This window comes from Strongylocentrotus purpuratus, unplaced genomic scaffold (assembly GCF_000002235.5).
Source record: "Strongylocentrotus purpuratus isolate Spur 01 unplaced genomic scaffold, Spur_5.0 spur5_scaffold_3, whole genome shotgun sequence".
NCBI classification, from domain to species: Eukaryota; Metazoa; Echinodermata; class Echinoidea; order Camarodonta; family Strongylocentrotidae; genus Strongylocentrotus; species Strongylocentrotus purpuratus.
Window position 1 is genome coordinate 12,650,377 of NW_022145609.1, and position 13,343 is coordinate 12,663,719.

Sequence of the window (13,343 nt, forward strand, 5' to 3'; positions counted from 1 at the left end):
AAGATTTATGAGAATGGAAAATGGACACTTATTGCAAAGGAAAATGGGAACATGTCGAAGGAAAAGGGGCATGTGTCAAAAATAAAAAAAGGGCACTCGTCAGAGGTGAAAAGGGGGAAGGGGCACTTTTACTAAGTAATAGGGGCACTTGTCAAATGAAAAGGGGCACCTTTCCTATGTAAAAGGGGCACTTCTTACAAAATAAAAGGGGCACTTTTCCTATGTAAAAAGGGGCACTTTTGGGGTATCTGAAAAAGTGGGAGGCACTTTGCCCCCCCCCCCCCCCCCCATCCCCGGGAGGGCCGCCTCTGCCCCTGCCCCTCCATGCACCGGCACGTCATTGCAATATCATGTCTTAATTGCTTTGCTTTGCTTTGTATATATCTCTTTGATTCCCAGAAAAAGGGAACAAAAAGGAGATTTTTTGGTTTGTTTGGGGGGGGGTGGTGGGGGCTGCATTATTTATACAAAAAATTTGAAGCCAATACCTTCTTTTCGTAGAATTTTTTGGAAGCAGCCCCCTCCAAAAAAATAAGGCGATTCTTCAGCTCACTTCTCTGCTTAGAGTACTAGGCTAGGCCCTTACGTTAGATCTAGCTATTTTATCAAGTCTTTAACTTTTAGGAGTAAAATATGATTATCTGATTATGAAAAAAGAAAAATTCCATTCCTTCATTAATCGGATATTCTACTCTGAATGACTAATCTAGGTATATGATAATGATGTAGCTACAGTAGATATAGATCTAGGTCTAGTTTACTCACTAAATCAAATTGGATATTCTACTCGGAATGAATAATGATAATACAGTAGATATAGATCTAGTTTGATTAGTTATACTCACATCACTCGATCAAATTGGGCAGTACAATGCAATGCAGTGCAGCGGCCCGGTACGGGCGCCGAGTCAGTGAATTCCCCCGCCGACCCGGCCGGCGGCGCTGTACGGCTAGCTGCACACTGAGCTGAGCTGCTGCGGTAGCACTAGGCAGTAGTCTGCTAATATACGGCCAGGACGAAAGAATGTGAACAAACATCAACCATCTCGTCTAAAATGTACTATATTCGACTTCTCAATAATGAAATCTGTGTCAGGAATAAAAAATAGACCTTCATACGAGATAAAAATGATATTTTTGCAGTGATTTACCGACGAAAACACTGCTCGAATTTCAGTGGTCCGAGTAGAAACAACGCACATTTAATGTACGTGCGGCAATGCGGATTGCGAGCTGTGAGTAAATTGTCCGAAATGTCATTTTTTTGTCATTTTACCGAAAGATAAGTCATAGATTGTCTTCATTAGTATCATTTAACACAATTCCATTAAAGATTTAGGTTGGAAAGGGCATTATTAAGTCACAAAGAGCACAAACATATACACATTGGTATCTCTCGATCGATTAATCAGGTCGGGACATCTCGGCCCAGTTTTTCCAGCTGGGCCGAGTAGTCCCGTGGGCCGAGTTAGCCCGGATTCGTACGTACGTTGATATTCATTTCTCACCTTCTACCAGCCGAGAGAGGAGCCTCAGTTCTTGGACAAGAAGAACAACTTTCTGTAGATTTGGAGGGTAAGGATTATTTTAACAGTTCATTCATCTACTATACCATTAGGGTGTCATACTTTATAATGGCAAATTTCAGGTGAAGCATTTGATTTAGTGGAATTGATTGAACAGACTGCGAGTGAGCTACGTGAGCTACGTGAGCTACGTGAGCTGCTCGGTTCCTGACGACCGGCCAGACCTCGTTACCTCGGCCGTAAATCCAGGGAGACCCTAGGCCTTTCCCCTAGGTCTAGCCCGGTTGCTAGCCCTCAGCCTCGTCTCTATGCCTCGGATCGATGAGGGAAGGGAAGGGGAGGGGCTGGGCCTCTCGCAATTCGGCAGCTGCATGTTTAAATCTTCTTATTTTTTTCTTTTGAGGGCTTGTTGATAGTGTAAAATGTGATATTGATATCCCCAAGCCTAAGCTAAACTGGCTCCCATAGACTATTGAACTTGAAGTGCGCGGAGAGGCAGGTAAACAAACCCGACGGATGTTAAGTTAGGTAGACTAGCTGCGAAATCTAGACCCTACTTGAATTTAACCTAAGGCCAACAATAACAAAATTGTTTGGTTTGTCCTTGACCGGCCGCACATAGTCTAGACCTAGATCTAGATCTACATTTGCTATTACTATTAGCGCATGCGCAGATCGCTCATCCGATCTCAGCCTTATTTCCATAAGTTGGCGCCTAGCCTGGCCGACATGGGCCCTTCTGATTGGCTATTGCTGGTCTCTATTCACTCAATGCTATAAGGTATTTGTGCGAGGAGCAAGCTTGCGATATTCCGTTTTTTTTAATACCAAAATTATGATATTTCAGTCAAACCCTCTATTTGTTATGATTTTTTCACTTAAGTATTTCACTTAAGTTCAAGTTTCACTTAAAGATAAAGACCAGTTATGGTCATGCGATTGCATTGTGAAAGAAACGTTGGAATCGTTCACAAAAGGTTGATCATCTAGCATATGTGTACTGCAAGGTTCTAGAATCATCGAAATAATAAGAAATTTTTCCCAGTCTTCGTAAAGTTACAAGCACTGTACACAGAAAGATGTATATGGGACTACGCACACGTGCGCGACACGTGCGTTTATCTCTCACAGTCCAATAGATAAAATAATTTACCAAATATATCAATAAGTAAGCGGTTTCCCGGCAAAATTTTGATCATCAAGTATTAGTCAAAACATATTCGTTCACATGATTGGTAATAAGAGCTTCCATTTCATTTTTGGAAATTGGGGCGTTTCCAATACTGGTCTTTACCTTTAACTATTTTTTAAGTTTGAACTATTCTCATTTTCGTCATATTTAAGGTACAAACTGGAAATTTATTCTGAAATGTTCGTTGATTTTTCTATTTTATGTGTTTGCAATGCCGTGTGCGTCACCTACTGTATGTGTGAAGTGCATCACCTGTTTAAACAGGACGTGTCAAAATCTCTGTAGTGTGACGTTATCTTACGTATTGACTTTGCCATTGAACTTAAGTTGCGCTAAGTTGCGAGTAAAGTAGTTCCTCTCGCACTTAAATTTGGAGCCACTCGAGCGGAACGGCCAATGAGAGCGTGTAAACTCGTTGTACAGCGCTAGATGCACAAAGTTCTCCGTGCTAGATCTACTCATATTTTTTATTTCAATTTTAATTTTTTTGAAGCAATTTTAAAGGCCAAACATTATGCCTGTTGCAAGGATCAAAATGTGTCCCGTCGCCAGTTTGGTCTTTTCAACACTATCCCCCAGTACGCAATTCTGTCTTTCATGTAAATGACAATGTTCATTGTAATTGTAGAAGATCTATTTGTATAGACTTTGCACCCGATGAAACAATTGAAAGGACTGAATTAATAAAACTGTATAAAACTGTATTTATTCTAAAAAAAGTATCTTGAAAAAATATTTGATAAACACTTGGTCTAGACTATGTTTAATATTTTCCGAAATTGTTTCACAATACATTATTAAAAGCAATGTTTGCTGCATTCAACACAAGAAAATTGGGTTTGTAGTTATAAAGTACAATAGTAATATTTTAATAGGTGCTGTATTTTTAAGCTAAAACACTGTCTGTGTTGGTCTTGCAAATATTCCTGGTACATATGTTTAAGAATATGATATTAAAGCCTATCTGCACTAGTTTGGCCAGGAGGATTAGACCTCCCTGAATGGTCACTGACAGGTGGTTATCTCATCAAATCAGCTCTCAATTAACATAAGAAAAAGGGCACCATGGGGGACCTGCAGTAACCTAGTCTTTTACAATATTAATTTACTTTGTATGATTTAATGCTTGATATCCCAATGAAATTTTCAAAAAATTGAAATTAAAAAATCTGTCAGCCTGCCCCTACTCCAGAGAAGCTTTGGGGACCGTTTCATGAAACCAACTCCATGACAATCATATCTTTGTTGGCGACCTACGGAGATGTCATGAAGTGGATAAACCGTTTCACAAAGCCATGACAGACATAATATCGATATATTGCGATACAAGCAGCTCAAGAACATAGTCTTTGTCACGATCCATTTGATTCATCACGAATAACCCAAAACAAGTTTTGGGGCTAAAATTGTTCAAAAACAAGCGCGTAGCCAGGATTTCATTTTAGGGGGGGCGGTAGTGAGCACGCAAAGCGTGCGAATCACTTTAAGGGCGCGCGAAGCGCGCTCCCTAGGGGGGTGGGTGCAGGGAGGGGGGAGTTTCCCCCCTCCCGCGCGAAGCGCGGAAGCTTTGAAAGAAGACGATTCGTTTTACCTTTCTCGACTCGTAATCCTTGTCTGAATTCAGTCCCTCCCCCCTCTTGCGCGAAGCTTTGACGTTTCATTACATTACTAGAGAAAGGAGACGATTTGTTGTACCTTACCCGACTCTTAATCCTTATCTGTATTCAGTCCCCTTCCCGCGCGAAGCGCGGAAGCTTTGAAAGAAGACGATTCGGTCTACCTTTCTCGACTCATAATCCTCGTCTGAATTCAGTCCCTCCCCCCTCTCACGCGAAGCTTTGACGTTTCATTAAATAATTAGAGAAAGAAGACGATTCGTTGTACCTTACCCGACTCTTAATCCCTGTCTGGATTCTGTCCCCCCCCCCCCCTCTCGCGCGAAGCTTTGACGTTTCATTAAATTATTAGAGAATGAAAGCGATTCGTTGTACCTTTCCCGACTCTTAATCCTTAATTTAAACACAGTCTCCCCCTTCCCGCGCGAAGCGCGGAAGCTTTGACGATTCGTTGTACCGTTCTCGACTCTTTTTCCCTCTTTCTTCCTACGTCCTCTTTCTTTTTTTTCTTCTCTTTCTCTCTCTTTTTTTTTTTGGCCGGCGTTTTGGGGGGGGCGACCGCCCCCACCGCCCCCCCCTGGCTACGCGCCTGTTCAAAAAGAAACATATACACTGTACATATAAACTCTCCTAAAATAAATAAAAAATAGTGTCATTATCAAATGTAGATCATCAAACGATTTGCATATTTCTGTAAAGATTCTTAAATTGAAGAAAAACCGGTGAGTGTTTTTTTCTCGACAATCCAATCAAAAGGTAGTTGAAGGATACCGTAATGTGATAGTTTATCAATACATACTTTTTTTGTTTACTGTGACGAGGAATTTTAGGCAAAATACCTTTTCTCAGCCAGTTTTTATTCTAGAGTCTCATAAATACTTGTTATATAATTGATTTGATATTGAAAATATAATTTGGAAGAGGTAATTAAAGAGGGAATGATAATGCACATAGGCCCCAAAGGTACAGTATGATGGTATCCTAAGAAAAGACTATGAATCGACTATGGACAACGGTGTGTAACATTCTTATCTCTTTTATTTATATGTTATAGTTTAATGATTTGTGATTTAATGTTTATAATCAGCTTTTTAAAATTTCTGTATAATTTGTATTATCACTTATTTACATTTGCATTTCGCATCCCCGAGAATTACGTACCGAACTCGTCTTTATTTTTCTAAAAATGATAGTGAAACTAATGGTACATTTCGCGGCCCATGGAATAGCAACAAACTGACTTGTGATGGCGCCTTACAGCAATTAAAAAGATATGACAGGTTCGGAGCAGTGACAACTCATTGTCGCGGAAGTTGTTGCTCATCTTGGCAAAGGCGGCTTTGTGAAACACTTTAATAGCTGACAAGTTGCGCGACAGTGGCGAGATGTCATTGATCTTGTAGTTATGACGGTTTCGAGAAACGGCCCCTTGGAGGACAACCAAAAAAAAAAAAATTTTTGTGGGGGGGGGTGGGGAAGGAGGGCCTTAGGCTTAAGATTCATTCATTTTTCTTTGATCTTCTGAAACCCTACAACAGTTCCACATTAGGAATATGCAGGAATTTCATCATCAACTTTCAAAAGGCAAAAAGAATAATTTTGAACACAGGAATGATGAATGTTAGAAACTTTGGCTCTGCTCTTCAGGTGACCAACAATTTCTGATTTATGACCCTTTCCTAACTACATGTAGGAAGGAAGGAAGGATTCAATGGAGCCAGATGTAGTCTAATCAAAACATATCCTCACCGAAACAGACAGATTTTTCGGTCTTAGACGTTAGAGTCTAGTGTAACATCTGCATTGGACAGTAAAACATTGATTACTCATTTTATCTTTTCTCTCATTAGATTCGGCCCTAATTCTTGGACACGCATATCTGGAGAAGCAAAAATGTCGGCTCCTGGGGAATCAGGCCCACCAGAGAATGTTCTGGAGTTCACATACGTGCCTGTTGTGGTCTATTCCTTTGTCATCTTTGGTGTTTGTGCGTGCATCATTCCATATCTATCATGGTGGCTTGTACCAAAATATAGAACCATCAGCACCCCTGAACGGTTTGACTGGAATTCAAGGTATTTACCGTATGAGGCAGAAACATATAGTAACTAAAACAACACTGGCTGCTAAATTATCATCTCAAAAATTGATAGTGAATAAACTAACTTTCATATCTGTTTAACATGGCAAGGAACTTGCCACAATCATCTTAATGTTCCCAAAACCACAACACAATTGAACTTTTCATTTTCCTTAGTTTTTAATTGATTTATGTCAATGTCTCGTCTCTTTTTCTTATAATGCCAGCCTTAGTACTTCTTCTTGTAACATAATATTGTGATATTTAAAAAAAAAGGGAAGACTGAGGTCTGGGTTACACTATTTACATTGTAGCTTGCCATTGATTGACATTCAAGCAAATGATGAATAAATTATGCCTAATCGTGGCACAGATGTTCATATAGACTTGCCCTATTTTCTTTGTATGAAAATTATTGATAAATGAGTGGTCTCCTTTCAATATCAATTATTCTTTAATACTTGTTTTTTCCAGAATTCTGTCAGCATTTCATGCCTTCTTGGTCAGTAGCCTTGCTATGTATAACTGTCTATTTGACGGACCAACATGGGAGGATAAAATATGGTAAGACTGATAGAATACATGTATGTGACAGCTTCAATCATTTTTAAATTTTGTGAAGAAAAAAATGGTGCGAGTTCCACCTGTTGTCAGTCGACTGTTTTAGTCTTATAAGTTTCTATAGTGGCTTGTAGAACACCTTTTAAATGATAGCATACAATCGATGCATGCAAATGAGTTCATTATATAATCTATCCGCACTTGAGTTGAGGCTGTGTCATTGCATGAAGCCGTCACACAGAGTATGATAGTTGCATAAACAGCCTCAAGAAGAGCGGATAGATTCTGCAATGAAAGAATGAAAACATGCTTCATTTGTTTTACACAACAGATCTCCTAGATCCTTATTATCTGATGTAAAAAATATTAATTTCAAGAATGTTTTGTGTCATTATCAGTGACAAATAAACCTTTATCCCTGTGAACTTTCATAGCTGACTGTGACCATTACGGTATGTACACCTACTGGCATACTATGGGTTTTAGGGACACATGATCCATTGGGGATAGGAAACTATGTGTTGAATAATGCTTAGATTGCTTCCTGTATTTGATCTATTGGATGCATACCGGTACATGTTGAGGGGTCAGTGACACAAAGACATAACTCCATTTTGGCCATATTGAGAAAAAGTGGTTTAACGATAAAGGTCCACTTGGGCCTTAGGGAGTTAAGTCTATGTTTCACTAGCCATTGACTTCAATGGGGTATTCAGTGAAGTTAAGTCTTTGTGTTTCCTGGCAAGCCCACATTTTTCTGAACATTTTGATATCAAATACTCATTTTGGCAAAATATGGAGTTACGTCTTTGTGTCACTGAACCCTCGGATGTTTTGTTTTCCTTTTTTTATGTGTATTAATCCCTACAAGGTGATCCTCAGTAAAAACAGTGAAAGTGTATATTAAGAAAATTTTCGCAAATGCTATATTCAGCTTTGGTAATTAAATGTGTATATCCATGTATTTTATGAGGGGAGGTGTTCTCTTTCTCTTCTCCTTTTCCTTCTCCTTCTTCATCACCTTCTTCTTTAATGGTTGCATGGAGTCTCTGGACTACCGGTAGCAGAATTATGGGGGGATATGACATGTATATGAATTTGAAATACTATATAAACTGAAAAGCAGCAAAAAAATCTTTACAATTGTCAGAAATATATTCAATATATTATATCCAATTTTTTTTAAGCTTACAATGAAAGTGTTCTTTCTAACGAAAGCAAAGTTGAATGAAACAAAAATTGTAATTGAACAGGAGGTGTTGGATTGAAAGAAATGGAGTTTTTTAATTCAAGTTTGTTTTTCTTTTGAGGTTGATTAAAATTTGTTACATATTTTCTCTTTATTCAGGGGAACATCTTATCTGCCAAGAGCAACTATCGCTCTTACAGCAGGATACATTTCTTGTGGTGAGTAGACACAACTACAACAACAATAACAATGATAATACTAATGGCTACCACTAAATTTAAAGAAAATATAAATAACTTTGGACTCTTGAACTCATGTGCATGTCCACTAGTTTGTGTAGTAATGCAGACTTGAACATGGTACACAATTGTTTAGAAGCATGTTACACATTTTTTTAAATAATTTTTAAAGCATTATTATTTGATATTGAAAGATTTTTATGATGAACATAAAGCATTGGCTTACTTTACATTGTGTTGTTCATTTTCAGTGAGCATAGCTGAATATTTCTTGAACCAGGGCATCCTCAAAGAACTGAAAGAATAATACTGTTAATGAAGATTAATCCTGTATTTCAGTTGTGTACAAGACATAACCTTATAAAAGGGAAAGTCCACCCTGATATCAAGTTGGTAGAAGCTGAAAAATGTGAGAAACAGGTTAGTGAAAGTTTGAACAAAAACCGATCAAAAGTTAGAAAGTAATGAATATTTGCAGGTGCAATCCGCCAAACACAAATTGGCAACTCTGTGACATGTCTTACGAGCTCCCCTCCCATTTGTCCTGTACTTAAAAACTTCAAAAATTGATATTTTCCCTGAAGAAAATTGTCAAGCATATATTCATCCTAAATATAGTTATTGCATATGTTGTTATGCAACCCCTGTATGAACCAAGTCTATTCCATCATAAATAACTAAGAAAATAAAGGTTTGTGAAATTTTCTGTACAGAGCAAATTGGAGAGGAGCTTCCATGATATGTCATAGTGTTGCCAACTTGTGTTTCACTGATGATAACTCCAAAAATTCATAACTTTCCTATTTTTAAATCAGATTTTTCTCAAAATTTCACTCATTTATATCTTTCATTTTTCTGCTTTTATTTAAACCAACTCAACATCAGGGTAGACTTTCCCTTTAAAAAGTTATTAATACAAAAAGGTAAATCGTTGCTGTATTTTTGACCTGTTCTCTTGCTAGATCTGATAATCATGCTTATTGGCTTCCCGCTCAAAGAATCTATCTTCTATATCCTCCACCATGTCGCTGTACTTGGTGCATTCGCAGCTAATGTGGTAAGGTTATTATAATAAGATGTCATTACGATGTAGCGCAATTAGAAACGTAGTACTAAGCACTTTATAACTGTGACTACTATTGATGGTATAATTATTGTTATTATTGACGTTGTTATTATTACTGGTAGTATTATTATTACTATCAGTTTTGTCTCGCCTGCGTAGCCAAAAGCGAGACATGGGCGCCGCTTTTCCGGTGACGGCGGCGGCAACGGCGGTGACGGCGTCAACATCAAAATCTTAACGTAAGGTTAAGTTTTTGAATTTTTAGTATAATTTTGAAAGTTTAAGTTCTCATTCAATGAAAATGTATCCCCAATCATGTGAGTAGATGGGCCATCCTGCCTATGAATAATGTCCCAACCTCTATTTTTCATCATATTAAATTGGGTAATGCAGGCGAGACCGCCAAGAGCGTTTCCCTTGTTATCATTATCATTATTATTATAATTATTGTTATTATCATTAGCATTATTATCATCATTATTATAATTATTGTTATTATAAAATAATCTCTTAAATCTTGTTCTCGCAAATTTGCTGCAGCAAAAATAAATGACCTACACATAGCGCCCTTCACATAATATGCCTTGCGAGTATGCGTGTTGGCCTTTTTTATGTGCAGCTAAAAAAAAAATCATTCCCACTTGCAATTACTTTCCACCTGAAATCGTTTCGGTCATACGTACCATGGTGGGTTTTTTTTCTTTTTTGTCAATTCAACAAAATAAATTTAAGGTGGTTATAATGTGCCATCTTAAACTGCATCAATATGTTGAAGAGTTTTAAGTGGAATAACCAAAATTTCATGTTGGATTTTCTTGGTTGTCTGCAGTCCCCCCATCCCCCATCACCCCCCCCCCCCCAAAAAAAAATGTTGTTGTGAAGAACACAAAAGTAATTAATGTTGAATACTATTATGCTCAATTCTGAGTTATTGGTCATCAGAAATGATACACTTTTTATGCAAATGACATGAGAATGAATGCCTGCAATGTCTTTTCAATGTTATTCACATTTATTTCAGTTATATGGACCCCTGACTTTCTTTGCAAACATTCGGGTCAATGCAGAGTTTTCCACTCCATTTGTAAATTTAAGGTAGGTACTAAAAATTGACCATCTACATGTCTATAACCTCAACCACATAGTGTTGCAAGGAGATCAAGTTATAACATTCTGTCATTAACCCATTGTCTACTGGAACCTGGTGGCCCCTGTATTAAGCCTATGGCAGTGAATGAGTTTAGCAGTCAACAGGTTAATTTTATTTATAGGTGGTAGAGGTGTCATAGTTGAGTAGATACGTGACCGGACTGTGGATCACAAGGTCCGTGGTTTGGGTCCCGCCGCGGCACTAATGGTCCTTTGGCAAGACATACTGTACATTTGCCACACCCAACCCAGGCGATGTTAATGGGTACCTTGCAGGAATTAATTCCTTGAAAATATAAATGCTTGAGCGCCGTAATGTCAGCCATGCTAAAGCCAAGCAATAATCGGGAGCGCCAGGAGTGTCAAATCTGACAGATATGAGCACGTACAAGAACCCACTATTGTTATTATTACATGGCTCAATGTTATAGGTTGAAAGTGTCGTTTCACATGGAAAATATTTCAAGTAGAATTTATTCATCTCCTCACATGAATTATAAAGTTAACACTGAATCAAGATTATGAAAAATAAAATCTTTGTTTAACAGGTCTTAAATTTCAATATTTTTAGGGCAAGGCCACTTTTCTTTAGGGCACATTCCTATATTACAGCACAAATAGGAAGAATTGGAAAGGGCACATAAAATCTCCAAGGCCAGTGAGAGGGGCATTGAGGCCAATCAAAGGGGCATCCAAGGCAATGGCCTTGGTGGCCTTGGATTAATTTAAGTCCTGGATTAAGCTTCTTAACTGCATGTTACTGATCAAGTTGATAATAATATGTTTGCATTTCCTTTTATTTCCCATCTTCTTTCCCATTCAGATGGATGCTGTATTTGTTAGGGTACAAAGACACCAAGTTTTATATGTACAATGGATTTGCTATGCTAGGGGCTTTCTTTGCCGTTAGAGTAGGGATACTCCCCATCTTCTACTACTTTATGCTAAAATCATTTTTCGAAGGTAAGAACCATCCCTTTTGCTGTACTTCAAATAAGTTTTTAGAGCGCCAAAGAGAGTCAACTCTTTTTGTACCTTTGCCCTGCATTAAAAACAGTTTTCATTTTGGAGGGGGGAAATAAAAAGTAAGATATATTGTGAATATGTTGATATTTAAATGGCTAAAAATCCATTCACTTGAAAGAATCCATTTTTTTTTTTACCTGTATACACCACAGAAATCTGTATCTCTTAAATTATAACATTGCCCAATATAATGCATGTTATGTACTTAGGCCGTTTGGAAATACCTTGAAAATCACAACCCAGACTTCAATATTTCACCGAACACCTTGAATATTCATCTCAAATATATTAAAGATAAAATACTGAAAGTCGTTACTACTTTAGCAGTTCTACCAGTACCATGTTAGATTTTGTTCCTTCTTCCACTGAAATAGGATCTCCATCTCTCAATGTCTTCAAATCCAAATTAAAAACATATTTGTTCAATTGAGAGATCCTATTTTGTAGAATTTAATATAAAACAAGGAGCTCTTAACCAGCACAGCTGAATATACTTTGTATAAAAGCTGCGCTATATAAATTCATTATTTCTAATGTCCTCTCTTTCCCCCTATGTATTATGAACTCTGCAGAAGGTTTCCGAAGGCTTCCGATGTGGATGACATTGACCTGTCTCGTCTCCAGCGTTGGCCTAGACTCTATCAATGTCTACTGGTTCTTCAAGATGGCCAGGGGAGCTTCCAGGATGATGGCTAAGAAAGCAGCTATACGGTTGGAGCAAAAGTCCAATGACAGTTCTGATTCACATATAAAGGAACAGTGATGAAGCAGTCTGTGCAACATAAATGTGATTTAGACAAGGACAAGGTATTTTTCCCATTTGTAACCGACATATCACTTATCAAAACTCACCACTTTTGACCTTGTCCTTTATTGATCTTGCCCCTTATTATATAATGCACATTCCATGACTGACAAATTATAACATGTGGGTGTCATTTTAAAGAAGAATGAACACACTTTTTAATTATACTACCGTAAACATAGTGATGATTGCGCCATAACAAAAGAGATATAATTAATTAGACTGTAGTCTCCAAACTTTTTTTGCAGGGTTTTATTTTTTTGCCATGGCCATTTCTTTGAGACAGTGTACCATATCATGTTTAAATGAAGCTTCTTGTTGGTATATATGTACTTTTTTATCTGTGTATTTTTATATGCTCATTGCTTTTTATAATAGTAGAAGCTGGGATTTGTAAAGGATTGATATATCAAGAGGAAAAATAGGCACAGAAACTATGCACTTTGCTTTGCCCATTGTGCAATTTTTATTGGACACTTCATGTTAATTGCGACAATTTATATATATATTTTGTAGATAGGTATATTGTAGTGTACTTATCTTCTTGATTTAATAAAAAAGATTGATCTTTTTTTAATTATTTAAGGTTTAGTCAATTTTGTTTTTCTATTTAGCTTATGTTTTTAAAGAATGATTTACTTAGTCTATTTTGCTCATATGATTTGTGCAAAACATATCACAAAATATTTTTCTTCAGGTTGTATTGTCATTGACAGTGTAAATGATTTTCTCACCGATGGTCATTGAAGTGAACTATAGTGGCCAATCTATTTGTTCATTTGCAAATTCATTTCCTCTGGCAGGAAAATGTGCAAATTTTAGGGATCCGGCCTTGCCACACCCGGCCATCGGCAATAGTTTTTGAAGAGGTCCAAAGTATTTTTGGAAGATGAG

At 37.5% G+C, this 13,343-nt stretch overlaps 1 protein-coding gene across 1 annotated transcript; it reads left to right on the forward strand.

Moving 5' to 3' along the window:
* The first annotated feature begins 1,501 nt into the window (after positions 1–1,501).
* On the forward strand, positions 1,502–12,992 carry LOC115928719 (TLC domain-containing protein 4-B-like). Its single transcript, XM_030996555.1, has 8 exons — positions 1,502–1,575; positions 6,185–6,409; positions 6,889–6,978; positions 8,324–8,382; positions 9,366–9,460; positions 10,491–10,564; positions 11,442–11,581; positions 12,217–12,992. The coding sequence occupies exons 2-8, from the start codon at positions 6,228–6,230 to the stop codon at positions 12,405–12,407; spliced, it is 831 nt and encodes a 276-aa protein (XP_030852415.1). The 5' UTR covers positions 1,502–1,575; positions 6,185–6,227; the 3' UTR covers positions 12,408–12,992.
* Positions 12,993–13,343: the final 351 nt, after the last annotated feature.